At 52.2% G+C, this 23661-nt stretch overlaps 2 protein-coding genes across 9 annotated transcripts; one reads left to right on the top strand and one right to left on the bottom strand.

Annotated features, from left to right (window-relative positions):
* The first annotated feature begins 9 nt into the window (after positions 1 to 9).
* On the top strand, positions 10 to 10915 carry C15H17orf80 (chromosome 15 C17orf80 homolog). 5 transcript variants are annotated; one of them, XM_059150362.1, is made up of 6 exons: positions 10 to 113; positions 846 to 959; positions 2408 to 3910; positions 8177 to 8284; positions 8861 to 8965; positions 10762 to 10915. In XM_059150362.1, exons 3-6 carry the CDS (start codon positions 2434 to 2436, stop codon positions 10785 to 10787), a joined length of 1716 nt encoding a protein of 571 aa, XP_059006345.1. In that variant the 5' UTR covers positions 10 to 113; positions 846 to 959; positions 2408 to 2433; the 3' UTR covers positions 10788 to 10915. The 5 variants fall into 5 exon arrangements, with proteins under 5 accessions (XP_059006345.1, XP_059006343.1, XP_059006344.1 ...); XM_059150360.1 differs by lacking the exon at positions 10 to 113 and adding an exon at positions 230 to 337; XM_059150361.1 differs by lacking the exon at positions 10 to 113 and adding an exon at positions 254 to 355.
* Positions 10704 to 22483, bottom strand: CPSF4L (cleavage and polyadenylation specific factor 4 like). Of its 4 annotated transcripts, XM_059150377.1 has the most exons (8): positions 22187 to 22483; positions 21604 to 21654; positions 19766 to 19918; positions 16832 to 16927; positions 15807 to 16011; positions 15421 to 15460; positions 13847 to 14017; positions 10704 to 13109 (listed from the first exon to the last, which is right to left on the bottom strand). In XM_059150377.1, exons 1-5 carry the CDS (start codon positions 22287 to 22289, stop codon positions 15914 to 15916), a joined length of 501 nt encoding a protein of 166 aa, XP_059006360.1. In that variant the 5' UTR covers positions 22290 to 22483; the 3' UTR covers positions 10704 to 13109; positions 13847 to 14017; positions 15421 to 15460; positions 15807 to 15913. The 4 variants fall into 4 exon arrangements, 1 of the variants encoding a protein (XP_059006360.1); XR_009348289.1 differs by lacking the exon at positions 19766 to 19918 and having other exon boundaries at positions 15807 to 15858; positions 21604 to 22483; XR_009348288.1 differs by lacking the exons at positions 21604 to 21654; positions 22187 to 22483 and having other exon boundaries at positions 15807 to 15858; positions 19766 to 19988.
* Positions 22484 to 23661: the final 1178 nt, after the last annotated feature.

Raw genomic sequence — 23661 nt, 5'->3', positions numbered from 1 at the left:
CTCGGAGTAGGGAGGAGCGACTGGGAGCTTCTGGGAGAGAGGACCTCAGGAGAGGCGGCCTAAGCTTGTGCCTGTTCGCAGCCGACCGGGGAACGGCATAAAAGTCCAGCCAGGTTTGAATTAACTTAAATTATGGCATCATAATACGAAACAAGTTTTTGAGTTAGGCCCCTGTGTGGTAACAGTTTTTTAAAAACACAGCTGAGCAGCATCAGGCAGTGGCGCAGACGGGCTGCGGGGGGGGGGGGGGGTGCCTGCCCGGAAGTTGGGAAGCCGCTCGAGGGGCTGCGCCGGGGGGCTTGTCGCGGGGGCTTCCGGAACTTCCTCGCCTGGCGAGGTGAGGATGCTGCTCTGGGTCAGTTGCGGCCAGTTGTGCTGTGTCCGGTGGTTCACGCCGTGGGTCAGAGATGGGGGGGAGGGAGGAGAGGGAGTTGATCGGACGGCGGGCCAGCCGTGGGGGTGGGGGGAGCTTCCCGGGGCGGCAGGACGAGCCCCCTTCAGCATCCGCGCGGTTCCGGAGTCTCCGGCTGGGGCCGCTGGGGAGGAGGGCCCCGCCCACTCAGCGGGACGCTGCGGCTCCGCTTCCGGAAAAAGTGCGGGAGCCGGGAGGAGGGCGGGCCGGGTACCGCGGCCGCGGCGGGGTAGGGGTTGGGGGAGGGCGTTTGGCTGGAGTCCCACGGGGCCTGCGCGGGGGAGGCGGGCGCGGCCTTAACTGTTTGCTTCCCGGAGCACCGAGGGGACCTGCCCTGCCGATCACGCGGTTAGATTGTATTTGGCCTAGTGCGGCGCCACAGCCATTCGCTGGGTGTGCTAACGAGTCACGTTTCTGATTGTGTCTCGCGCAGGCTGACAATTCAAACCGAGTTTGTTCTGCCGGACTCGGGGACTGCGATCGTGAGGCATGGAGAGCCGGGAGAAACAGCCCCCACATTAGCATCCTTCTGGAGAAGCTCCAGTCAGTAAGTAGTCACCCAGCCACGGTGAGACGTTACCACGTGAGGGTGCAGGATCTTTCCAGTAGGTTTCAGGGTAGTGGAGGAATGTCGAGGCAGACACTTGCAAGAGGTCCCTAGCCCCTTCCAAAGTTATCAGTCCAAGGCCCGTGGACTGGCTTCAGTTGTGGGTATTTACTTTTGATTATATTGTCAAGGGGGTACCTCCAAAGTGAGAATAATTGAAGCTCTTTGGCTGGAAACAGTTTTGTTTTGCCCGAGTTTGTATAGGATCCTAAATGGATTGGCCAGGATTCTGTGTATCTGTTTTGTGTGAATGGTTTCAGTCTCCGTGTTCAGTGGTCAGAAGGTCTTCACAGCCATAGTCATCTGTGATAATAGCGTTTGCGTGTTTACGTCCAGAAAAGGAATTCACTCAACAACGGTAATGTGCCAGGCTTAGTGCTCAAAGAGGTACAAATGATACATGGTATTGTTTTTTTCCCTGTTTTTATGTGGCATGAATATCACAAAGATTTCATGCTGAATGAATTTGCCGGTTGTCCATTGTACTGCAGACTGTAAATTAAAAATGAGGACTGTGTCCCCACCACGTGTATATATCATTTGTGCACGGTAAACACTTTTACATAAACATGTATGTGTGTATACATATGTTACCAATACGGTGTTAGAGCTTCGTTTCTCATGCTGAAATGATGGAAGGCCTAACACTTTTTGTTGCACCGTAGTAGATCTTCTATATACCACTTCGAAAACCATGATTCTAAACAGCAGCCTTCAGATGGTGGCCCGAGTTTTTACTCTTCGCCATTCTTTCCTTAAGTGATATGTTTAAGGGATTTTAACAGTTTCTTTACACTCACGTAGTAACCAGTTGACTTGCTGTAACCTTAAACAGCAAACATTTTAATCTGATTGGTATTTTGAAGATTTTATTTATTTAAGGGGGGAGAGAGAGCACAAGCAGGGGGAGGGCCAAAGAGAGAAGCAGACTCCCTGCTAAGCAGGGAGCCCCACATGGGACTGGATCCCAGGATCCTGGGATCATGACCTGAGGTGAAGGCAGATGCTTAACCAACTGAGCCACCCAGGTGCCTCTCTGACCTGTATCTTGTACAACTTTTTCTTCCATTAATTTAACAGTATTTTAGATTTAAGTCTTTTGGCTTTCCTCATCTACTAATTAGGGTTGTGGAAAACCACTTTGGTTGTTTTTTTTTTTTTACCAACAGTTGATTCTTGGAAGACTTTAAGAAATGTAAAATGTCAAACAGAAGTGAAGCCAACAATATTTATCTTAAAAGCAACCATGTTTTCTACTTCTGTAAGGAAAAGAATAAGCCAAAACACATTTTTTAAAACTTCCTTCAAATGAAAGGTACACACCTAAATGAAATGTTAGTAATTTACCAGCTACATGCCCCTCATAATCTCCCATTTGCGTTTTTCAGGAATAGGAGAGCGATACTCATCCAGGATGGAAGTGTGTCCTTACTGTAAAAAGCCATTTAAACGATTAAAATCCCACTTGCCATATTGTAAGATGATAGGACCAATTGTACCTGCTGATCAGAAAGCTTGTCAGTCCAAGCCAGCTCCACACGCTAAAAAAATGAAAGGGCCAATCGCCGACTTAAATAACACTAAAGAGAGAAAGTTGGAGATGGCGAGTAAGAAGAGAAATACCAGCTTGGTGAAGGACAAACCAGAACGGGCAACAAAGTCTCTTCCACTCCTGGCTGTTGGTTTGGAAAGATCAAGTAATACAAAGGCAAATAAAGACGTCCAGAATCAAGGTCAGAGCTCTATCAAAACACTAAAAAATACTGAACCAAAGATAACTTTCCAGGGAGAAGCGAAGGGTCGGTTTCACGCATCAGAGAACACCACTCCTAGGAGAGAACTTGCCAAATATTTGCCTACATCAGGGGAAGGTAGAAGTAACCTTTCAGAAAATGAAACATCTTTACCTCTTGGCCCAGTACAACCTTCTTCATCAAATCAAGATAGAAAACACTCTTCTGCCTTACCCAATGATGTACAGATCACTTCTAATAATTTCAGATTGGACAAAATTGATCCCCTAAGATGGAAGCGTCTAGTAAATTTACCAGATAAACCTCATCACAGTTCTCCCATGAATCTCAGTTATGGGGTCGAAGGAGTAAGAACATCATTGTCAAACAACGAGAGACAGTCTAAGGCCAGGGACCACCTCTCAGAAGTCTCTTCTGACGTTAGAGACTCTGAGACTCAAGAAAAGAACACGGAATCACAATTTTTAAATTTTAAAGTTAGCCCAGTAGGTGACATCCAAGTCAGGGAGAACCAGGGAAAAGGACTGTACCTTGGAACAGAGGCACACGGCAGCAGAGGAAATGCAGAGAAAAGTCTATCTGTAGCAGAAATCCCGGAATGGGCTTCTGTGAACTGTGATGCAAAGAACATCAGTAGTGATGATTCAGCCACAGAGAAGAAAGGTCCACATGAAGATCCCAGTTTAAATTTGTTCACTCCAAGAGAGACGGCCTGCAGTGAGCTGCTTTCTGTGTCACAGCCACATAATCAAAGCCTTGCTTCTCTGGCTGTCAGATTTTTCCAAGAAGAGAAAGCAGGAGCCTCCCGTCCTCACCGAGTCCCTGATGTGGAGGCGTTAACAGAGAGTGGTGAAGGAGCTTCTCTGCAGCCCAGCTCTGGCCGTGGGCCCCCAGTGTCCCACCTGGGCTGCCAGCAAACCTTACATTCAGTCCTGCCTCACGCCTCTTACAGCCCCTTCCATCAGATTGGCATTGCTGATAGGAAGACCCTTTCAAGCTCCCTGGGCCTGGAGTGGTTTCCAGAGCTCTATCCTGGTTATCTTGGACTAGGAGTATTGCCAGGGAAGCCCCAGTATTGGAATGCAGTGGCCCAAAAGCCTCAGCTCACCAGTCCCCAGGGGGAGAGACTCTCAAAAGGTAAACGTGTGCAATTTCACGGGCCATCCAGCCCATCCATACAGCTCTGTGCCTTTTGAATTAATAAGGTTCAGAATACTCCTGTTTTTGCTCATTTGACTTTTTTATCTAGGCACTCCAGTGTACCAGACTTAGAGTTGTTCTGAAAACATCAATTCTTGCTGCAGAATTAGTACCAGTGGTTTACCATTCTCCCTTACCCTCCACGCAGAGTTGAAGGTCGGGCTAGGCCAGGTCAGCCAGTGACATTGATCACTTGCATTTCCGCTGCAGGAGGGGGCGGGGGCGTGGCCGGAGGATGTTGGGCAGCTGTTAGGCTGTCTTGAGAGATCCAATAAAGAGTCGTGGAAAGAGATGGACAGGCTGTGAGGCCATCTCCTTAGAAGCCCTCCGGAAGCTCCTTGCCAGGGCCTAGAATGGGTCAAGTCAGGAATTCCCTGGAATTTCAGGGAATCTTCCATTTCTCCTGCACAACTTGACCTTCAGTTATTGGACTATCTCTAGTTAACGGTACATAAAGTTTCATTTTCCTCACCAGGAAGCTTTAGAATTTTCTCTTTTAAGGTTTTCTAGAAACACATTAGTTTAATGTAGCATTTAGATCTCGTGTGTGTGTGTGTGTGTGTGTGTGTGTGTGTGTGTAGCATTTACTAATACTTTTAGCTTCAACAGGAGACCTGTAGCAACTCAATAGCTTTGCACCTGAAAAACTTGTAACGTCTCTTCTTAAAAGAGACATATTTTCTCTCTCTGGTATATTTTATAAATTATTATATATTCACTAAACCCCAAGTCATCTGGTTTGACAACAAGCATTTTTTTCTGGTATGGTAATTAATTTTTTCTAAAGCTTTCAAAACAGAAGTGTAGTGACTGGACAATGTTGCTAGCTACAGGTACATCATCGACTGCTTTAGTGGTTACTGGTTTTCCTACAAACAGACCTAACCTCTAGGCCCTCTTTAAAGACTTGGAGTCTGTCTCAAGGTCAAAGTTGGGGCCCGCAGCCCTTTCCCCATGCTGACCTAGAATTACCATTAACATCTGTGTTGCTTTGTTTTCAGAGTGCTTCCATCCATTTTCTTATTTCAGCGTCACCGCACTGAGAGGTGGGCAGTGATTTTTCTGTGTTTGGCAGATGAAGAAACAGGCAGAGAGGAGAAGTGATTGGTTCAAGGTCATGTTGCCAGTAGATGGTAAAGCAGCAGGTAGAACAGACTCTTCTTGTTCTTTCCACTAAACCGCCTTGCAGAAAGTGCACCCTAACTAGAAACACAGGTGGTTGTCAGATCTGTTTCTCTGTGGTTTGCAGTGGCCCGTGCGAATCTCTCTGGCAAGCGGGACTTACTTATTTCCTGTACTACCTTTGATAGTGCTGAGGAGTGTCTCCGATACAGGCACTTTTCATTTCAGAGGGAAAAGGGAGGGGACTCATGTTGGTCGGGGGATGACTGTATCAGACACCGCTTGGTATGTTGCATTATTACCTCGTTCAGCCCTCATGACGACTCAGATGACTGTCGCTGAAGGCCCTGTCCCACTTTCTTTATCGGTGAGGAATCTGAGCCCCAGAAGTGTCAAGTGACATGCCCATGTTCATACAGTGAGTGGCGGTCAAAGAGAGAATCCGAAGTAGGCTCCATGCTGAAATCAAGAGTCAGACACTTAACCCACTGAGCTGCCCAGGCACCTAGGCTCTAAGTGCTTCTATTCTCTTTCATTGGTCACGGTCTGCAGTACTGGGCATAGCTCAGCAGACTGATCGTTCTGAGGACACCACAGAGTTGGTGTTAGGATCCGTAATCAAAGGATTACGGATCGCCTCTGTGTAAGAGACAGCCCTGACTGGTCAGTTTGATTCTCGATACTTGGCGCAAAATAAAGCTTTGCTTGACCTTTGCTTTGTATCGTTCTCACTCCTTTGATTACGGACCCTAACATCCGGGTTCAGTAAGTTGGGAACCAGAATTAGGCTTATGGAACTCGGCGGCATTAAGGGCGTCTTGTGAGGTTTAATGAGAAGGATTTTCACAGACTTACTACCCAAAAAAGTAGTTCTCCCAGCATTAGCCAAAGTAGATTTTAGAAGTTCAGGATTTAAATCCCTGGAGACTCCACAAATACAAGGGTCTTAAGAGCCCTCAGCAATAGAATCGGCTTCCTTTTTTCAAAGGAAAGCTTGGTGCGCGCTTAGCTGGGGGTGCTTGGCTGAGCCAGGGCTGAATTCAGGTGCCTGGGCTCTCAGGACTCCAGCTGAAGAGATCTAGGTCCTTGGGTCCCGCACTTGGACGACTGACAGTTGGACCTCATCCCTAGAGACTGATCCTGGAATAAAGTCTAAGAATCCTGTTTTCAAACGGTGTTTCTGCAGAGCAGCCAAGCTTTAAAGTACCTTTGGTATTGGGAGGCTGCCAGAGCAGGGAGCCCCAGACCCAGCACAGGGGATGGGGTGTGGACAGATGGGGGGAGGGGAGGGGGTGGTTTGGAAAAAACACCGTTCATTGAACTACAGAACGCAAAACTTGGCTGGTGGGGATAGCAGAAGGTAAAATGAGGAAACCTGGGGCGCCTGGGTAGCTCAGTCTGTTAAGCGTCTGCCTTCAGCTCTGGTCATGATCCCAGGGTCCTGGGATCGAGCCCTGCATCGGGTTTCTTACTCCATGGAGAGCCTGCTTCCCCCTTTCCCTCTGCCTGCTGCACCTCCTGCTTGTGTTTTCTAATGAATAAATAAAATGTTTTTAAAAAAATAATGAGGAAACCTTACAGGATCATTGGTTTGAGGGTTTTTTGATTTTTGTTGTTTTTAAGATTTATTTTAGAGAGAGAGTCTCAAGCTGAGTGCAGAGCCCCCTGCAGAGCTTGATCCCACAACCCTAAGATCACAACCTGAGCTAAAACCGAGACTCTGACGCTTAACTGACTGCGCCACCCAGGTGCCCTGGGTCATGGGTTTTTAAAGGCCATTCTCTCATCATCCAGTAGCATTGCCCTGGTGAGATATTTGAGATGGGGCATATGTGGGGAAGCAGCTGAGCAGGACAGTAGCACAAGCCAGGATGAGGTCAGCTGGTAGCTAGAGGAAGCCGTGAGAGGGGAGGTTTTACCATAGCCAGAGAGGCGTGAGAGGTGAAGCAGTCACATTTCTGGAGTTCCAGCCAGGCCGGAGGGGTGATAGGAAGTGTTAGAGGTACACAAGGTAGGGACGGCTCCAGCATTTCTATGAGAGAGCGGAGCTATTGTTGCTAGGTTTGGGACGTAAGGATGTCAGCACTGGCAGGTCGAGGACAACATCTAGAGGAGATGGCCATGGGTGTTAGCAGTTCCTGGGCCCACAACCCAGCCAAAAGGGATGGAGATCAGAGCTCAGGGTCCCTGAGTAGTGGGAAGGATGACACTGGAGACGGTCTAACGGGACTCCTGTGGGTTCTGCGCTGTCCCCTCCTGGGCCCTGGGCTTTTTTATACCCACTGTGAACGCTTAATGAAGGCTTCTGGTTGGAGAAGGAACAGTCTGGGGGCCACCCCTGTTCTAACACGGCAGGGAAGTGGTTCTACAATTGGCATCAACACGAAAGTGTCTCTTCACATCTTTTCCAAGAATGGGTCATGTCATCCTTTATTTTAAGGATTTTTAGTCTTCACCTTGCAAAATAATTCTTTCGGTCTAACTTCTTGGAAGTCAGTATGGCTTTTCTCCTTGTTCCTTAACATAACAAGTATTTGGATAGCATTTTTACATCCGTAGCAACTTTTACCTCATCTGCTAAACTTGTCGTAAATATCTGCTTCATTTATCCTTTATCCTGATGAACCCCACCAAGACCAGAGGACCAGCAACAGTAGAGATACCCTGCCTGTCATTAAACAGAAAAACGGGTGCCGGAAAGCTGTAAATAGATAGCCTTAGAGCCTGCTTTCTGGTTCTGCATTTTTGGTTGAACAGAAGTGAGAAACGGCTGGTCAGTAATAGCAGTGGGCGAATAGGGCACACGTGTTGATTCTAGTACATTGAGTGACGAGGAGCAGTAGGCCCTGTAATAGTGGAAAGTTCTGCTCAGATGTTTGGCAGCCGGTGGGAAATGTAGACCGTTCATTGCCCAGAGCACGTGTACTGGACCGGCTGCACAGTCCGCTCATCAGATCAAAAACGTCTGCGGGTCCTGATCCCAGGGGCTGCAGCCTGGCCCTGGGAGGCACGGGCACGGAGTGTCGGGAAAGAGCCTGAATCCTGGTGAACAATCACAGTGCCTTCTGTTTGGAACCGTAGTTCCTTTGTGGGAGAGAAGCTCGACCGCTCTCAGGAGTTTGGAGCCCCCGACCAGACTTGCATCCTCCAACTTGTCTCTGATGTGGCTCTTGGGAGCTGTCCAGAAAGGTGAGCTGGAGTCACAGTCTGCTGGGTTGTGTTGCTGGTTCCAGGCATTTGGATAAGTTTTTCTTACTGTAGCCATGGCTGGTACAACACGGCGAAGGGAAACCGATAAAGAGACGAGTGCGTAGGCTTCCTTCTCTCCTCTTGGTCGGTTTCTGCCCCAGCAGCGGACGTAATGGAGAGCAGCACACCTGGCAGAGTAGCAGCTGCCACTTACAGATTAGAGCTGGTTTCTGTACTGCCCCGCCCACCCTGTCACCTACCCTCCTCTCTCCCTTGCCCACCTCAATCGTCCCAGAGCCAGGAGGACCCTGCGCCTCGAGCGAACCAATCGTAGTAATCTCCACTCAAGATTTCGACCAAACTCTCAAAGCAGCAGTAACTAAATATTAAAATTGAAGGTCTTCCGGATTTGAGCCTTTTCATCTGTTTAAAAAATTACCCCTGGCCAGGGGGATATGTAAATACTGCGCATTACAAGCCCCACACCCATGCTGACCGGGAGAACTTGAGTCACTGGCATGTTGCTGCCCCTGGTTGCCGTTCACTGTAGCAACCGACGTGTTTCTTTTTAAATAGGCTGGGTCAGGTGCAGCACCACGGTGAGAAGCGGCGTCGGGGGCCTCACCATGCTCTTTACTGGCTACTTTGTCCTGTGGTGCGGCTGGAGCTTCAGGCATCTGAGTAAGCTTTTTTGATATTTTTAACCAAAATCACAGGTCACGTCCCATTGCGGGACCTCCGGGGGGCTGGGAGCGGGGAGTCTGTGAATTGCTTTTTTTTTTTTTTTTTTTTTTTTTAAAGATTTTATTTATTTATTTGACAGAGAGAAATCACAAGTAGATGGAGAGGCAGGCAGAGAGAGAGAGAGGGAAGCAGGCTCTCTGCTGAGCAGAGAGCCCGATGCGGGACTCGATCCCAGGACTCTGAGATCATGACCTGAGCCGAAGGCAGTGGCCTAACCCACTGAGCCACCCAGGCGCCCCTGTGAATTGCTTTTTAATGATGGTGCTGCTTTATTTGACATACCCTCGTGAGTGAGCCGCTCCCTGCGGCTCTGGGTTTTGGTTTTTTTTATTAAAGGTTATGGTTACAATGAACTTTGTAAGATTTGACTAGAATTGACGTAATTGCACCTGTGCTCTAGGGATGTGAGGTCCCTAGAGATCGGGTGGTCCGCTCTCTCCTCTGAAAGTCGTTTGCCTGCCAGATCAGCACCCTTCTCCATTCCTGCCTTAGAACTTCTTTTTATCGTTGAAACTGAACAGCTCTGTCCTCCCAAGAGCGGGGGAGAAACAATACAGCTCTCACTCGTGTCTGAGGGTCACGGATATCTTAAACATTACTTTCACCATGTAAAACAAAACCATCCTAGTTGGGACTTCCAGCTTGCATCAGGTCTTACCAGGAGGAAGAATGTCTGAACTTCATTTCTCTTTTAGTCCCAAGATGACTTACCTCATTTTTTTAAAGTCCTGCTTTATAAAAATATGTTTTTATAGTTAAAGTTTGTAAAGTTTATAAAGTTTACAAAGTTTATAGTTACAGTTTAAAAGATGAAGCATATAAAAGAATATCCAAAAAAGCCCAGTATTTTTCCACGATTAAAAAAAGCCCAGATACTTTCTGAAAACTTTTGGTGTAAAGGTACAAGACAACCATTAATGACAGTGTAATTCTCAAATGCTTAATAGGACTTAGGGTGCCTGCTGGCTCCGTTGGTAGACCATGTGACTCTTGATCCCAAGGTCGTGAGTTCAAGTGCCACTTTGGGCGTGGAGCCTACTTTTAAAAAAGGAGGGGGGAGACTTGACTCTAATTGGATTTTTTGATTGATTGGGTGTCTAGTAAGTGGGAGAGCAGATCAAGCAGCAGGAACAGGACTGCGGTATATTCCTGCACACCGCTGGTGGGGCGCTGGTAGATGTGTGGTCCGCCAGTCCGTTGATTAGGAAGAGGAGTTCCTTTCTCATCAGCTCTGTGTACATGAAGACTCCAAGACACCTCACTTATACTTCTTTCTCAGGGACAAGCCCCCCCTTAAAGGCTTACCTGTCTGAAAGGGCTCAGGTGGTTGAGGCTCAGGTTTGTTTTTCACATCTTTGAAGAAAGTGAAGCAGAAATTTCTGATTGCCCCTAAGGCTTTATTTCTGAATCTGTAAAACAAAAGGGGAACGGAAGGATCTGCACACGCAGGAGACAGAAACGGTCTTTAGAAGTGGCCTCTTGGCAAGGGTCCTGGGCGGCTCAGTGGGTTAAAGCTTCTGCCTTCAGCTCAGGTCAGGATCTCAGGGTCCTGGGATCAAGTCCCGCATTGGGCTCTCTGCTCAGCCGGGAGTCTGCTTCCCCCTTTCTCTCTGCCTGCCTCTCTGCCTACTTGTGATCTCTCTCTGTCAAATAAATAAATAAAATCTTTTTAAAAAAAAAAAGAAAAAGAAGTGGCCTCTTGGGTCCTTACACTTCTCTCTATTTATCCAAAGAGCTGCAGCGCTGGCAGAAGTGGTGACCGGGACACAGGATGGAAGCCTGGAGCCCTCAGGGGGCATACGCTGGGACACCAGCAGTGAACATTTAACCATTGAAGATGGTTTGGGGGAGAGGGAGTAAAAAGAATAAAATTATTGGAATCTAAAATGGTTACAGAGGAAGTCCGTTTTTTGACTGTGGACTGGCCTGGTTCTGGGTGTACATTATCCAGTAGTCTGAGTTGTTGAGGTCAGCGGATACCCGCTGACTGAGGTCAAGCCCAACTGCGAGTGATGGAATACACTTCATAGCTCCCACTTCCACGAGTACTGTGAGTCTAGTTTGTGAGGCCAGATTTACTACTCGTACATGCAGATACCCCCACAAGTTCATTTGCACAGCCTGCCCCAGTCCTGCGTGCAACGTGGCGGATGCAAGGCTCCATCCCACAAGACCAGAGATTCTTTTCCAAACTGGAAATGCAGACACGGGAGCCTGAGCTGCCAGAAGCCAGCGTCCTGCAGACGCGAGGCACAAGTAACTGCTCTTCACAAAGCTGAGAAAAAGAAGTCGGGAATGCTCATAGCTTGAGGAGCCGTGTTAAACAGCCTCCTGGATTTTGTCTCCCAGAACGATGCTCGGTGCCTTCCACGGGCCTGGCGGGAGCTCTTCTTGGGTAAGCAACAGTGCTTAGGTTTTGCTTCTGGTTCAGCAGCGGGCAGAGAATCCATACAAACAGTCCCCACCCGCCTTCCCGTCCCTCCTGAGGAGAGGAGGAGTTTCTGGGATGGCCAGGCTTCACTCCACCTGTGAGAAGACTCACAAGGAGGGGCCCGTTCTGGAAGGCCAGAAATCCTCAAGGGCCCCCCCATTGCCCTGGCTGCGCCCTTGTGCTCTGTAGGGTGGTTACCCGGGCGTCAGCTACTGGAGTTTAGGCCCGAGTGGGAATATCTGAGATGCTGAATGGACTGGGGAAAGTACTTTTGTCTAATATACATTCAAGTATTTAGTTCTTAAAGATAATCGTGTTGTTAGCAATGGGGTGTGTTGCTCCTATGGGAAACCGTGTCTGCTGCCACTGTTCCTGATTTACAGATGATCCTGATTGGCCTGCTTCCTGTGCTCCTCTGTGGGATCACCACCACCTTTCAGAAAGAGCACATTTTTAAATGTATGTATTTTTATTTCCCCTCTATTATTGGCCTCTGCTAGACCATCATCTTTGAGTTGGGTGGGCGTGGCCCCGGGCATGTTGTCTTACTTCTTGGAGTCTCTCAGGACGAAACCTCAGTGGCGTCATCCTGTGTTCAGATTCTAACCTTGAACCAAGCAAGAAAGACCCCACCACAATTCACACAAAAGCCTGGCTGCCGTGTGAGTGCCTACTCCGCAATCAAAGTCAAGTGCTGTGCCAAGTTCTTGACCTGCACGCTCTCGGTCTAGCCTACCGACCACCCGGTGAGGCGGGTGCCAGGTTCGTGTTTAAGCATGAGGAAGCGGAGGCCTGACGTGAGGCAGTTTGCCTCCACAACTGCTTGGTGTTGGTCTCAGCAGCCCTGGGGGAGGACGGCCCCGTCCACTTTCCCTCCAGCTCCGGGCAGGCCGGGCCGCCGTCTCCATCTGCCAAAGGGGGTGCTGGCACACCTGCTCCGACCACACCTACCGTTTTCTCCCTTTCCCGAAAAGGCTTGGCTTAGCCTGCACTTCTCCCTACAGATTAAATCACAATGGCCTTTGACTTAGTGTGGCCTTAAATGGTGCACATCACTCCCTCCCCTCCCAGAGACAAGCCTTGTTTGCACCATCACCCTGTCTGTAACTCCTCGCCTAAAGCACACACAGAATAGAGCCTTAAACTGAAGGAAGCCACGCAGGGAGGCAGCTGTCATGCTGAAGAAAACCATTGGGTTTAATCAGTTCCCAGCAGCAGGAGAGGCCGTGTGCACAGCACTGCCGTGAATGGCTTGAGCTTGGCTGTGGTGCAAGAGCCACGCGGAGCAGGACCCGTGCATGTCCCACAAACCCGAGCTCTGGGTGTACTTCCATCCTACTCCCCCATTTTGTGACCCCTACCACAGTCCCATCTGCCTCCAGTCCTGGTGTATTTCTACCAGCAGGCTCCCTTACAGGATTAGAGGAAATAAGCCCCCATGCACCAGGCCACTACTTCCGCATCTCCAGCCCCATGGGGGCCAACACGAGGGCGCGCTGGGCATGGGGACCAGAGGATCCCACAGAGTGGCCGTTGGGTTTCTTCGCTGGATGGTCGTCAGTTAGCCCACCGACCTGGGGTTACTTTTTGATAACTCCTACCTGTTGGAGTCTTACTGCTCTGGCTGGCATAATGGCCCATGTTACAACACTAAAAGAAAAAGATGACCGATGTCACTTTTTGTAAATTCGGATCCCAGGAGAAATGCCCTAACCCGTTTAGGGAACCCTGAGAGCTAATTCGCTGTCATTGTAAGGAGTTTGATGGATTCTCTCTTAAATGAAGCTCCATCTCGGGCCTGAAAGACCTTGAGACCTTCAAACCAACATCGCTATCCCAGAGAACAGGGATCCAGATGTTCAAAGTCCCCAACATCAAATGTACTCTAAGAAAGGCAAGAGCTCTGTGCCCTTCCCTGTCCCTGCTGGAGCTTTCAGTACAGAGGAGTCAGGAGCACGGGACAGTGTAGGTGTTATCTCATGAAGTTAGGTTTCTTCCCGATAAGCCAGAAAATAGCAAAATCAACAAAATCAGAAAAACAACGTGCTATGTTCCTTCCCGTACCAAATCCTGCACACACACCCCCAATTCTTGAGGACATTAGGTGTGAACTCCGAATTCATAGGCAGTGAAGGAGGAGGTGAGAGCTATTTAATTTACTAGATTTTAATAAGGAAAGAAATTCTTGTCTGGCTGGAGATGGAAGTCAGTTGAGGTCGTGGCAACTTAGCGGAAACATTGGGGTTACCGGTGGCCCCCCACACCCCCATTCATCACTCTTGCCCCCCAGTGTGTTGTTTTTACCTGACCAACTGCAGCCACCCCACCCCACCCCCCTACCCCCGCCTTCAGCGGGGCTATGGCCTGGTCTGTCTGCGGCCACTCACCGTGTAGCACGGGCTCTGCTCCCGTGCCCTGAGCCCCAAGCGGCAGGAGAGCAGGGGCTCCTGGGGCTGCCTCTGAGGGTGGAGAAGCCGGCACTCCGTGGTCGTGGAAGGGGGCTTGCGACGCTCCCAGGCGGAAGCAGGAGGTGCTGAACGCCGTGGCCCGTGGACTAGCTACAGGTAAGGTCAGGAGAAAACACTGTAGACATCCACTCTGTGTAGACATGGTGGCTTTAGACCAGGGACAGAGGCTCTGGCCAGCTCTTTTAGCAGAAACCAGGTTTCAAGACGCCTTTGGTGACAACTGTAATTTTCAAAACATGCCTCCTGCTGACGATGACACATGGGCTTGGGAACTGGCCAACAGTCACGGATGGAGGCGGCTTCCCACCTTCCAGCCGAGATCCCACTCAGGGGCAGCAGGGGGCGCCCTCGCGAGCCGGCGCCCGCCTTTCCTGGGGCTGAGGGACCGGATGCGGGGCCCTGAGGAACAGAGAGAGCAGAGCCCTGTTCCCACACCTGCTTTGACCTCTGCCAGAGTCATCCAGGCCAGGGGTCAGCCCAGGCTTTCTGTAGAAGACCAGATAGAAAGCGGTTTGGCTCTACAGGCCACGCGGGCTCGGTTGCAGCGGCTCAGCCCTGCCGCATAGGCCTGAGACCGGCTCTGGAGGATACGGAAGCCATGAGTTGACCCTGATCCAGGAAAACTTCGAGAACAGACATTTTCATTCTCCCACGTTAACAGTATTTATTCTTTGGTTTGCCTTTTTTCCTACGCGCTTTTAAAAACATCATTCTCAGGTGCCAGGCTGTGCAAAGACAGGCAGGGGCCAGATTTGGATTAGTTCCCTGACCCCTGATGTGCAGAGGTGCTCATCGGTGCTTGGCAGCAATAAGAAGACTATATGTTTCCCTAGGGACTGGGCACGACCAGGACAGCCCGGATCCCGAATGACATCTTTAGACCACAAATCCGGAGCTGGGCCCCTCATACATGGGGGCGCCTGGGTGGCTCAGTGGGTTAAGCCTCTGCCTTTGGCTCAGGTCATGATCTCAGGGTCCTGGGATCGAGCCCCACATCGGGCTCTCTGCTCAGCAGGGAGGCTGCTTCCCCCTCTCTCTCTGCCTACCTGTGACCTCTCTCTGTCAAACAAATGAATAAAATCTAAAGACAAAACAAAACAAAACAAAAAAACCCCTCAAACACTGGGCACCTGATTGGCTCAGTTGGAAGAACATGCAACTCTTAGCCTTTGGGTCATGAATTCAAACCCTATGTGGGGCATAGAGATCAGACACACACACACACACACATACACACTCCAGCTAAGGAGAAGGAAAGCCTCAGGGGCCCATAAGCTGAGCATCCTGAAGCAGAGGTTACAAGGATTGGAGGGGGTTGGGGTGTTGGCGTGTGCCTTTCCCGGGGTGGGTACTTGGAGCAGATCATGAGAGAGTGAAGGCAGCTGGGCATAGGGCGGTACCAGAGAGAGAGAGAGAGAGAGAGACTGCTTCCCAGGGAGCATGCCCAGTAAAGAGAACCAGACACACCTGCCCCCCTTCCTGCCTGCACTCACCTTCGTGTAGCTCGAGTTGAATGAAAGATTCATCTTGGGACTGAGGGAATTAGAGAGAGAGATGATTACCGCCTGGCTCCAGCCCCCACGCCCGCCCCCAGCTCATTAGCATGCTCGGTGTCAGCCTGCTGCAGATTTCCCATTTCTGAACCCGGTGGGGAAGGAGCCCAGACCCCAGCCAGGGGATGAGGGAGAACTGCAGAGGCGTGGGGTGGGTGTTAAGGGTTTCTACTCATTTCTAGAACAGTTTGTGAAGCACTAGATGTCCATGCCCAGCTCGAAGACGCATTATCTGCCTGGGGTAGCGTTCAGTGCAGCCCCAAGTGGGGGAGGGGGGGTGGGTGTGCAGGGTAAGGCAGCAAGGAAAACACTGGGCAGATGCTCACCAGATACTTCATTTCCCACCTTGGGCCCGTGAAGGTAGAGAAGGTTCCAGATCTAGAAGCCAGAGAAGGGCAGTGCTAGGTGGGAGTTGCTGATCCAGGGGTCATACTCACTGTGCAAATTGGCAGTGGGGGCCCTTGGGGCAGAAGCCCACTAAGTAGTTAACACACATTGTCTTAGGGACATGGCGGTGTTTACAGAGGGGACCTGCTGGGCAAAGAACAGCCAGAAAGACACATGACAAAGCTCACCAGGAGGGTCAGGCTCTCCACTTCACCGGGTGTATAAATCTCTCCCTTCCAGATTGCCCAAAGCACCTGCTTCCTAACCATGTGACTGAGAGGGGAGAGGCGACCTTGGAATATGTTGGGGTAGGTCCTGAACAAGGGGGCCGGAAGCGTTCCTAACACACTGCGTTTGGGCAGAATGATAGGATTGTAGATAGTCACATGCCATCTTGACTTAGCTCCAGAAGGTACAACTGAGCAAAGGCTCACCCCACAGCTTACTTTTCCTCCCCTAGAATCCCCCCAAACCAGCTCAGCTGAGGCCTCAGAGCAATGCGCCTGGAGGCAAAGGAAAACAAAGCATGTGGACCTCAGGGCACAGGGACTAGGATGGGGGGAACCTGCCTCTTAATGGGGTAGGCAGAGCAAGCTTCAGCGGCAGCACATGGGTGGGGGGGCGGTGGGAAAAGAGGAGACTATAGATGAACAGTCTCCTGGGGGTCCGCCCCTAGGAGGGAGGGGTTTCCCCTTTCCATAAATGAGGAGAGTTTGGCAATTCACTCAAGGTCACACAGCTGATGCATTCTGAAGTCACGGGGATTAGAACCCCAGCAAGCCTGCTGCAAGAAGCTGCTCCCATCACTGGCTGAACCTTACAGGGAAGCCTGGGGAGGATGATGGGAGGATCTTCTGTTGGGAAGGCCCCCCGGGCCTCATCCAGAATATGCCTCCTTCCCCTGCCAGGGACCGCCCCTCTCCCAGCTTGATCTCCTATTGTTCCCTTTCTATCGGGGCCTCACCATCCTTGCAGAAACCTTGGTCATACCAAGGACAGTCCCGGGTCTGGAAAGCTGGCTTCACATGGAGAAAGGAACATTCCTTCTTGTTGCAATCACCTGAAAAGTCCAGCATTCTTTAAAAGCAGGCTCATCTTTAGTGCTCTTTCCATCCTCCCCAGACTGGACGGACCTTGCCCCTTGCACAGAAGCCACTTGCCTGCTGTCTGCCACCAGCCACAGAGAGGTTTTTCTGATCCTTCCAACAATCTAAGGAGGATGGATCCCATTACTATGTGCCCAGCAGGACTGGGGTAGGAATAAGCACACCTAGCAGTGTTGAGGCAGGGCCAGAGATCTTGAAGGAGGGGCTGGAACTGAAGGCATTTGGAGGCTACCAGAGAGGAAGGAACGAGAGGAGAGGTGGGGAGGGGAGACCCAGAGTAAGCAGCTAACCATCCAAGAAGACACATCGTGGAAACAATCTGATTAAACCCTCTTGCCTTCATCGCTAGGAGACCCACGGTGCTTCCAGAACCAGGGCACAGTCCTTTTTGGTGGAAATGCCAAGAAGAGCAGAGTCGTGCCTCCAAGGGGGCACTGGGATGATGCCAGACGCAACACAGAGGGACACCTGTAGTTTCACGACATCTGCACTGTCATTGGTCTGTAGAGGGACCAGGACTCAGGTTCCCTAAAAGGAACCAGCCCTGTCGGACAGACCACTTGAGAGTTGCGGGAAGAACCCTCTTAGGTTTCTCTTAGGGGCCAGGAACTTGGAAGGAGCCTTGGGGAAGCTTCGGCTCATTTTTCACTTCATTTGAGTAGAGAAGCGGTAAAGGCTTCCAATCTCATCCTCCCTAACAATCTACAACGTGGTGCTTCTCAGAACCAAAAGGAACTTCACGATGTTCACACCATTGGCTTTCACCTGGAGAAGAGGGCCACGGATGCCACAGAGCTTTAAACCACCATCCTTCCAGGTCCTGCCGTCTCACGAATGAGGACACCAGGGCTCGGACAGGGGAAATGCCGTGGCCACGATCACCAGCCTTGCTTGCACTGACGATGGGTTTCCGTGCTGGTCGTCTGTGTGCAGCCCTTGGCAGAGCGCAGACTCCTGGCTCCGGCCTCCAGAGGAATGGAAGTGACATACCCCCTCCTCGCCCCACTCCAGGGCTGGTGAGCATTTGACAGGTCAGGCAGTGGGAAATCACCCGCACAGGGCTCCCTTTCTGCCCCTGCCTGGATGCACGTCTCCGCGCACCCCTGACGGCCAGCAGGTGGCACCCAGACCCCACCCTCCACGCTGCCTTCCCCAGCCCGCGGCTGTGCCCAAAGACCCTGGCCCCTTTCATCCTGTGCTCCTGAGAGCTAGAGCTCTAAGGCTCTAAACAAATCAACTTCCTTGCAGGAAGAAGCAGAATCCCTTTGAGGGGCTATTAGAGATACTCATTTACTCTAAGAGCAGAAACAGAGGTTACAAACGACCGTCAATGATTTACAAGGATGCCCCTCACCGTGAGAGGTATTGGGGGGCAGAAGGGAACCTGGTCCCATCCCTGTGCCCGTCCCCAGCACAGCATCCAAGTCCCAAAAGAAAACAGAACCAAGTTTTCCTGAAGGAATGAATAAATGGCATTTTTTAAATGAAAGAGGTTTAGGCGGTGACCAAGGGGAGCGGGGCTCCAGGTAAACTTTGTCCTTCCTTTCAAAGAACACACGTGGGCAGCTGAACCCCAGCTCTGAGCGCACGGGCCATGGACTTCTGGCCTGGGAGGGGCTCTTCGAGGATGCTTTGCCTTCTTCCCACATACCCGAGACTCCCCCTACAACGCTGGGGGGAGGGGGGGACCCGCTGGCACTAATGAGGGACAGCGACCCCTGCAGCTGTCTCAGTCAGAGAGGTCTCTGGAGACTGGGCCAGCTCTCCCCTCCCCGGTCACTCTTTTGGAACACAGTCTGAAAAGCGCTAGGCTACATAATCCCTAGGGCTCCTTCCAGCTCCGGAAAGAACAGAGCGGTAGAATGGTATTGGGAAGATATTTTATGAGATCTAAAACACATTCACAGACCCTTCTTAAGGGAGAGAACACGTGGCTGTGGCTCCCCGCTCTGCAGCCCCGTGGATGACAAAAGGTGGTCCTGAGGCCAGACCTGACCACACAAGATAAGTGGAGAGGTTAGGGGGTCTGAGCCTCACGACTGTCTGCTTAGTTACCTCGCACTGCCCCTAAGAGATGCTCGTTTTCTACTTACGGAAACGATGTCAAGTTTCCTTCTAAAATAAGACTTAATAAGTAAGACAGTGGAGAGAGCAGACAATGATACTGGCCAGCAGAACAGGTGCTCTGTGTGTTGGACAAGCACTGGGAAAGTGGCTTCCAAATGCTTGTTTGGGGCTCCCTGGCCCAGACCCACCCCGGGACAGAGAGATCGCCCTTTCAAGACTTGTTTCCGGACATTCAGTCCGGGTATGTGATTAGCCAGGACCGTCCGGGGAACTATTCAGCCCCTGATTCCAGCCACACCCTCCCCTTCCCTCAGAGGGACCCGTGTGTGCCTTCGGGGCAGCAAAACAGGGACCCCCTGAGGTGCCTGGGTGGCTCAGTGGCTTAAAGCCTCTGCCTTCGGCTCAGGTCATGATCTCAGGGTTCTGGGATCAAGCCCCACATCAGGCTCTCTGCTCAGCGGGGAGCCTGCTTCCTCCTCTCTCTCTGCCTGCCTCTCTGCCTACTTGTGATCTCTGTCTGTCAAGTAAAAAAAAAAAAAAAAAAAATCCTTAAAAAAACAACAACAACCAGGGGCCCCTGTACCTAGGGGGCTGGAGAAGCAGCACCCGAGGCTCAGAGAGGCATGCACGGCCTCCTCTACGTGCCCCTCTCAAAACTTCTGTCCCTCTCACAGTCCACCCTGCCAACCTCCCGGGCAAGGCCTGGAGCCACGGCGGGACATTACCGAACTTGGAGTAGAAGTAGCACTTGGGCATCCTGGTGACATCGTACTGGTGCAGGAAACCGCACTGGTCGCCCTTCTTACACAGGCCGCGAAGCCAGTGTTTGCACACCACCATCTTCTCCCCCTGGTTGTGCCGGAAAGGGCAGAGCTTCCCTGGGGACACCAGAGCACCCGGCGTGGACCCGGCTCAGCCCAGGAAGGAATTCCCCCAGGAGAGGCTAGGGCTCAGATCCCCCATGCCTCCTCCCTCCCTCCCAACCCCTGACCCCCACCCCCTGCCCCGGGAGCTAGAATCAGGGGCCAGAGGCAACATGAAGGAGGTGTAGTAATCCGGACAGGCTGTTCGCACGACCACCCCTCTGCTCAAACCCTCTGCTCTGCCGGACCTGCCTAACCCTTCTCAAACCCCAGGGAGCCCCAGAGGGTCTGAGCAGCTCTCAGGCGCCCCCTCTCCTCCAGGCTCATGGCGGGGGACCCCTACCAGAGAGCAGAGCCGTGGTTCTGGGGGCAGCACGGTCTGGGGGCATCCAGTGCTCCCGAAGGGCCTGTTAAAATCAGGTCCTAAAAACTCCCACAAAGGTTACATTTCCTGAGTGCAGAGACCTAAGGTGCTAACCAACAAGCCAGCTTTGTAATAACATAGAAGGAAGTGGATATGGTCGAGGTAACTCTTTGTTCTTCTTCCTGGGGTATTAGCATCAGCAGGAAGGACACCCCAGTTCTAAGTTCCTGAGCAGGGCCGGGCTCGTGCTTGGCTGTCTGTCTGATAGAAGGGGAGGGAAACCGGGAAGGGCTTCTTTGTAAATTTCCCTCCCACCACCCGGTCCGGAACTTGCTCTGGTGTGACCACCGGCCAGGGCAGTGGTGTTTCTCTGCAAGAGGGTGTCACTATGAACCACTGCTTTAGAGACAGGACCCGAGACGCCATCTCAGTGCTGAGCCTCAAGTGAGCAATGCTGGTCCCCCCCCCCCCACTCCATCATCCAGGGCTGACAAGACAAAGGAGGTTCGAGGTGTGTGGCAATTACACCCTAGAGCACCCCCCACCCCATCTGGGCCCCTCCCAGCCTCCTGGCTTCCCAAGAACAGGACTGCTTGGATCCAAAAAACTGGTCCTGAACTCATTCACATTCGCAGGGTTACTGAACCTGAATCTATAGGGGGACTGGGAACCCCCAGATTGGAGGCAAGGCTTTTAGGGGCAACTATGTATTTGTATAGGAAGAAGCCATGAGTGGTTCGTGAGCCAGAGGTTGGGAACCCCTGGTTGGAGTCAGGTCGCCTGTATTAGGGGAGAGGGGCTTGCTTGATCCAAGTTGGGGTGGGGGAGAATTAGGGGACATTTATGGGTAGCATTTCAGAGACAGAAAGACAGAGCTGTCTTAGGACATAAAGACTACATAGAAGAGCTGACCAGGCCCCGTGTTGATTCAGAGGATGAGAAGTTGGGGGGACTGGGGAGAAGCGTGCAGCTTTCCTGGCGGGGAGGAAACTCAAGACCTCCGGGTCCTCCTGGGAACACACAGGCTGAAACTCTGAAAACACTCCCACCCCCAGCAAGGCAGAAAGAAGGGACTGTCCCCTTCCGGGTAGCCCTGGGTACCCTAATCAATGCTGCTGGGCCAGGGAAATCCTTCGCGGGGAGGGGAGGACTGAGGGCTTCCTGAGGGACGTACCCGCTCTCCTGCCCTTTGCCTCCTTATAAGACAAATTCGACTCCATTCCAACCTCCCCTCCCCCAGGTGCAGATTTGACACCTTATTCCAGGCCCAGTGGAACCCACCACAGTATAGACTGGTCTAGACCCCCTCCCCCGCCAGGTTCTCCTGCTGACCCACCTTTGTCACAGAGCCCTTTAGCGAAGAAGTTGCACACAGCCGAGCCCGATTCTAGAAGGGGAAGAAGGAAGGTAGCTTCTTCAGTGGCTGCAGCTGCCAGAGCAGCTTTTCCTTCTCAGGAAGTGCCCCCCCCACCAACTTCCCTGACGCTTGAGCCTGGGGGCCCCCAGGCTCCTGGTTTTTTGGCTGCTGGCTTTCAGAACCAGCCTCCAGACCTCAACACCTAACCCCCCAGCTCTGAAACAGAGGAGAGGGAGGGCCGCAGGGGAGCTCAGGGGGCCCGTGTGGACATTCCGGGCTTCTCACAATTCACCTTCTGGGTGTCTCTGCTTTCCCAGTCTGGGAAATGGACTGCCTGGAAGTCAGCCCCATTTTCCTAGAGTCCTGGAGAAGATGTAAGAGGGGGGACCTGAGCCCCTAAGAAGGGAGGGACTGAGCTGGGACTCGCAGATGGTCGGTTCCAGCCCCCCCACCCAACTCAGCCTCCCTGGTGAGCCGAGCAGAGAGGCCTCCAGAGAGGGCTGGGAGAGAGGCCATGGCTCGATTCCTCCAGAGAGACAGCCGACACCTTGGCCTCACTCACTGTCCATCCCCTGGAAAGGCAGGAGGCCAGTGCCCTTCTGCGTCTCTACATCCTTCTCGAAGGTGAAGGTCAACTGCTCCAGCCCAGCAATGACCTCTTGCATCTTCGGTCTCCTGCCAGGGCTGCTAAAACCTGCTTCAGCCCCTGCAGGTGGACCCTATATAGCTCATGGGAGGCCCTTAAGGGGCCCGGGTCTGACGCTGCGTCCCTCATCCCTGGGTGCCAGCGGCCAGGAGATGGTCACGTGTCTCTCTCCCCACAAATGTCTCACCACGCCCACCTGACGCAGGTGCAGACACCCTGGGGCCTCACGCTCCCCCCCAGGGCCCCACACCCCACACCCGCTCCCCATGCACCCTGCTGGGGAAGAATTAGCCAAGCCCCTCCCCACACTGCTCATCTCTCTGCGGTGTCCTCAGACAGACACACAACATACGCGCAGACATGACCACACCTGTGCTCACTCTTTAACCACGAAGACAAAGCCACAGGTCAGCTTTGGGAAGAATTCCACCAACCGACCGCAGTGAGGCTGCTCCCATTCCCAGGAGCTTGGGGGCCAAAGGGTGGGGGTGGGGGGGTGCCGCGGGGCAGGGGTGCCTCGCTCCAATCAGGTCCCAGCCAACCCCTCCCTCTGGGACAGCTGACACCCCTTTTCTGGCCTGAGTGACAAGCCCTGAGTGAGCTCTTCATGGGAGAGGGAAAAAAAGAACGAAATCCAGAGGAATCGGAAACAGTCGGATGAATAGCGCTTTGTTCACGCGTACACAACCGCGAGCTCGGAGCTCGGCTGGGGGGTGGAACCAACCAGAGGCCTCGGCCTCCCCGCCAGGATGCCACAGGCCACCCGAGCGCCTCCCACCCCTGAGAAAGTGCTTTGTAAACGAAATCCCCATGCAAATGTTGTTTTATTATTCTTAGGCCACCCCTGCACCCGGGGCTGGGGGACATCTGAAAGGGCTTTCCGTGGAGCCCTTTAGGGCTCTAACTAGGTCAGGCGGCCCCCCCACCCCCCTGCCCCGCCCCTCCGCCTGGGCCCCTGCTCTGCCTTCCTCCCACTGGAGCTGCTGTTTTCCCAGTCGCACTGGAACCCACGGAACCCAACGCCCTCCTTCCCGGACAGAACGGAGACGTGGGCAGCACCCTACAGGCCCGAGCTGGCCTGCAAGAAGGAGCCTGCCGGCTTTTGTTTTCCCAGGGCTCCCGCTCGCCTTGTTCTTTTGAACTCGGGATCCGAAAAGAAAATAGCTGGAGAGAGAGACACCTAGAGCCGAGGCGGGGCAGGGGAGGGGTGGGGAGGGCATCCCAGAGTTTGCAGAAGCCCGGGCCTCCCTCCAACTTCAATCCCCGGGAGGCTGGGTGCTGAGCAGCGGGCTGGGGGAGGCTGGGTCACAGGGGCCCCTGGGGGTAGACGCCCTAGTCCTGTGCATCGATTAGGAGTCCCAGAAACCCATTCGTCTGTCAACATACCAACC

The sequence above is a fragment of the Mustela lutreola genome, chromosome 15, assembly GCF_030435805.1.
Source record: "Mustela lutreola isolate mMusLut2 chromosome 15, mMusLut2.pri, whole genome shotgun sequence".
Classification (NCBI taxonomy): Eukaryota; Metazoa; Chordata; class Mammalia; order Carnivora; family Mustelidae; genus Mustela; species Mustela lutreola.
Note: the sequence above shows the minus strand (reverse complement) of the source record. Positions and strands in the feature narration are given on the sequence as shown.

Bases quoted from the DNA above. Each gene is read 5' to 3' on its own strand.
- C15H17orf80 (XM_059150362.1), top strand. From the start codon at position 2,434: ATGGAAGTGTGTCCTTACTGTAAAAAGCCATTTAAACGATTAAAATCC. The intron at 3,911-8,176 runs GTAAACGTGTGC...TTGGAACCGTAG, and splicing joins GGGGGAGAGACTCTCAAAAG to TTCCTTTGTGGGAGAGAAGC. The intron at 8,966-10,761 runs GTAAGCTTTTTT...ATTTATCCAAAG, and splicing joins CTGGAGCTTCAGGCATCTGA to AGCTGCAGCGCTGGCAGAAG.
- CPSF4L (XM_059150377.1), bottom strand. From the start codon at position 22,289: ATGCAAGAGGTCATTGCTGGGCTGGAGCAGTTGACCTTCACCTTCGAG. The intron at 19,919-21,603 runs GTGGGTCAGCAG...TGGTGTCCCCAG, and splicing joins TAAAGGGCTCTGTGACAAAG to GGAAGCTCTGCCCTTTCCGG. The intron at 16,928-19,765 runs GTAATGTCCCGC...TGGACTTTTCAG, and splicing joins CTACTTCTACTCCAAGTTCG to GTGATTGCAACAAGAAGGAA.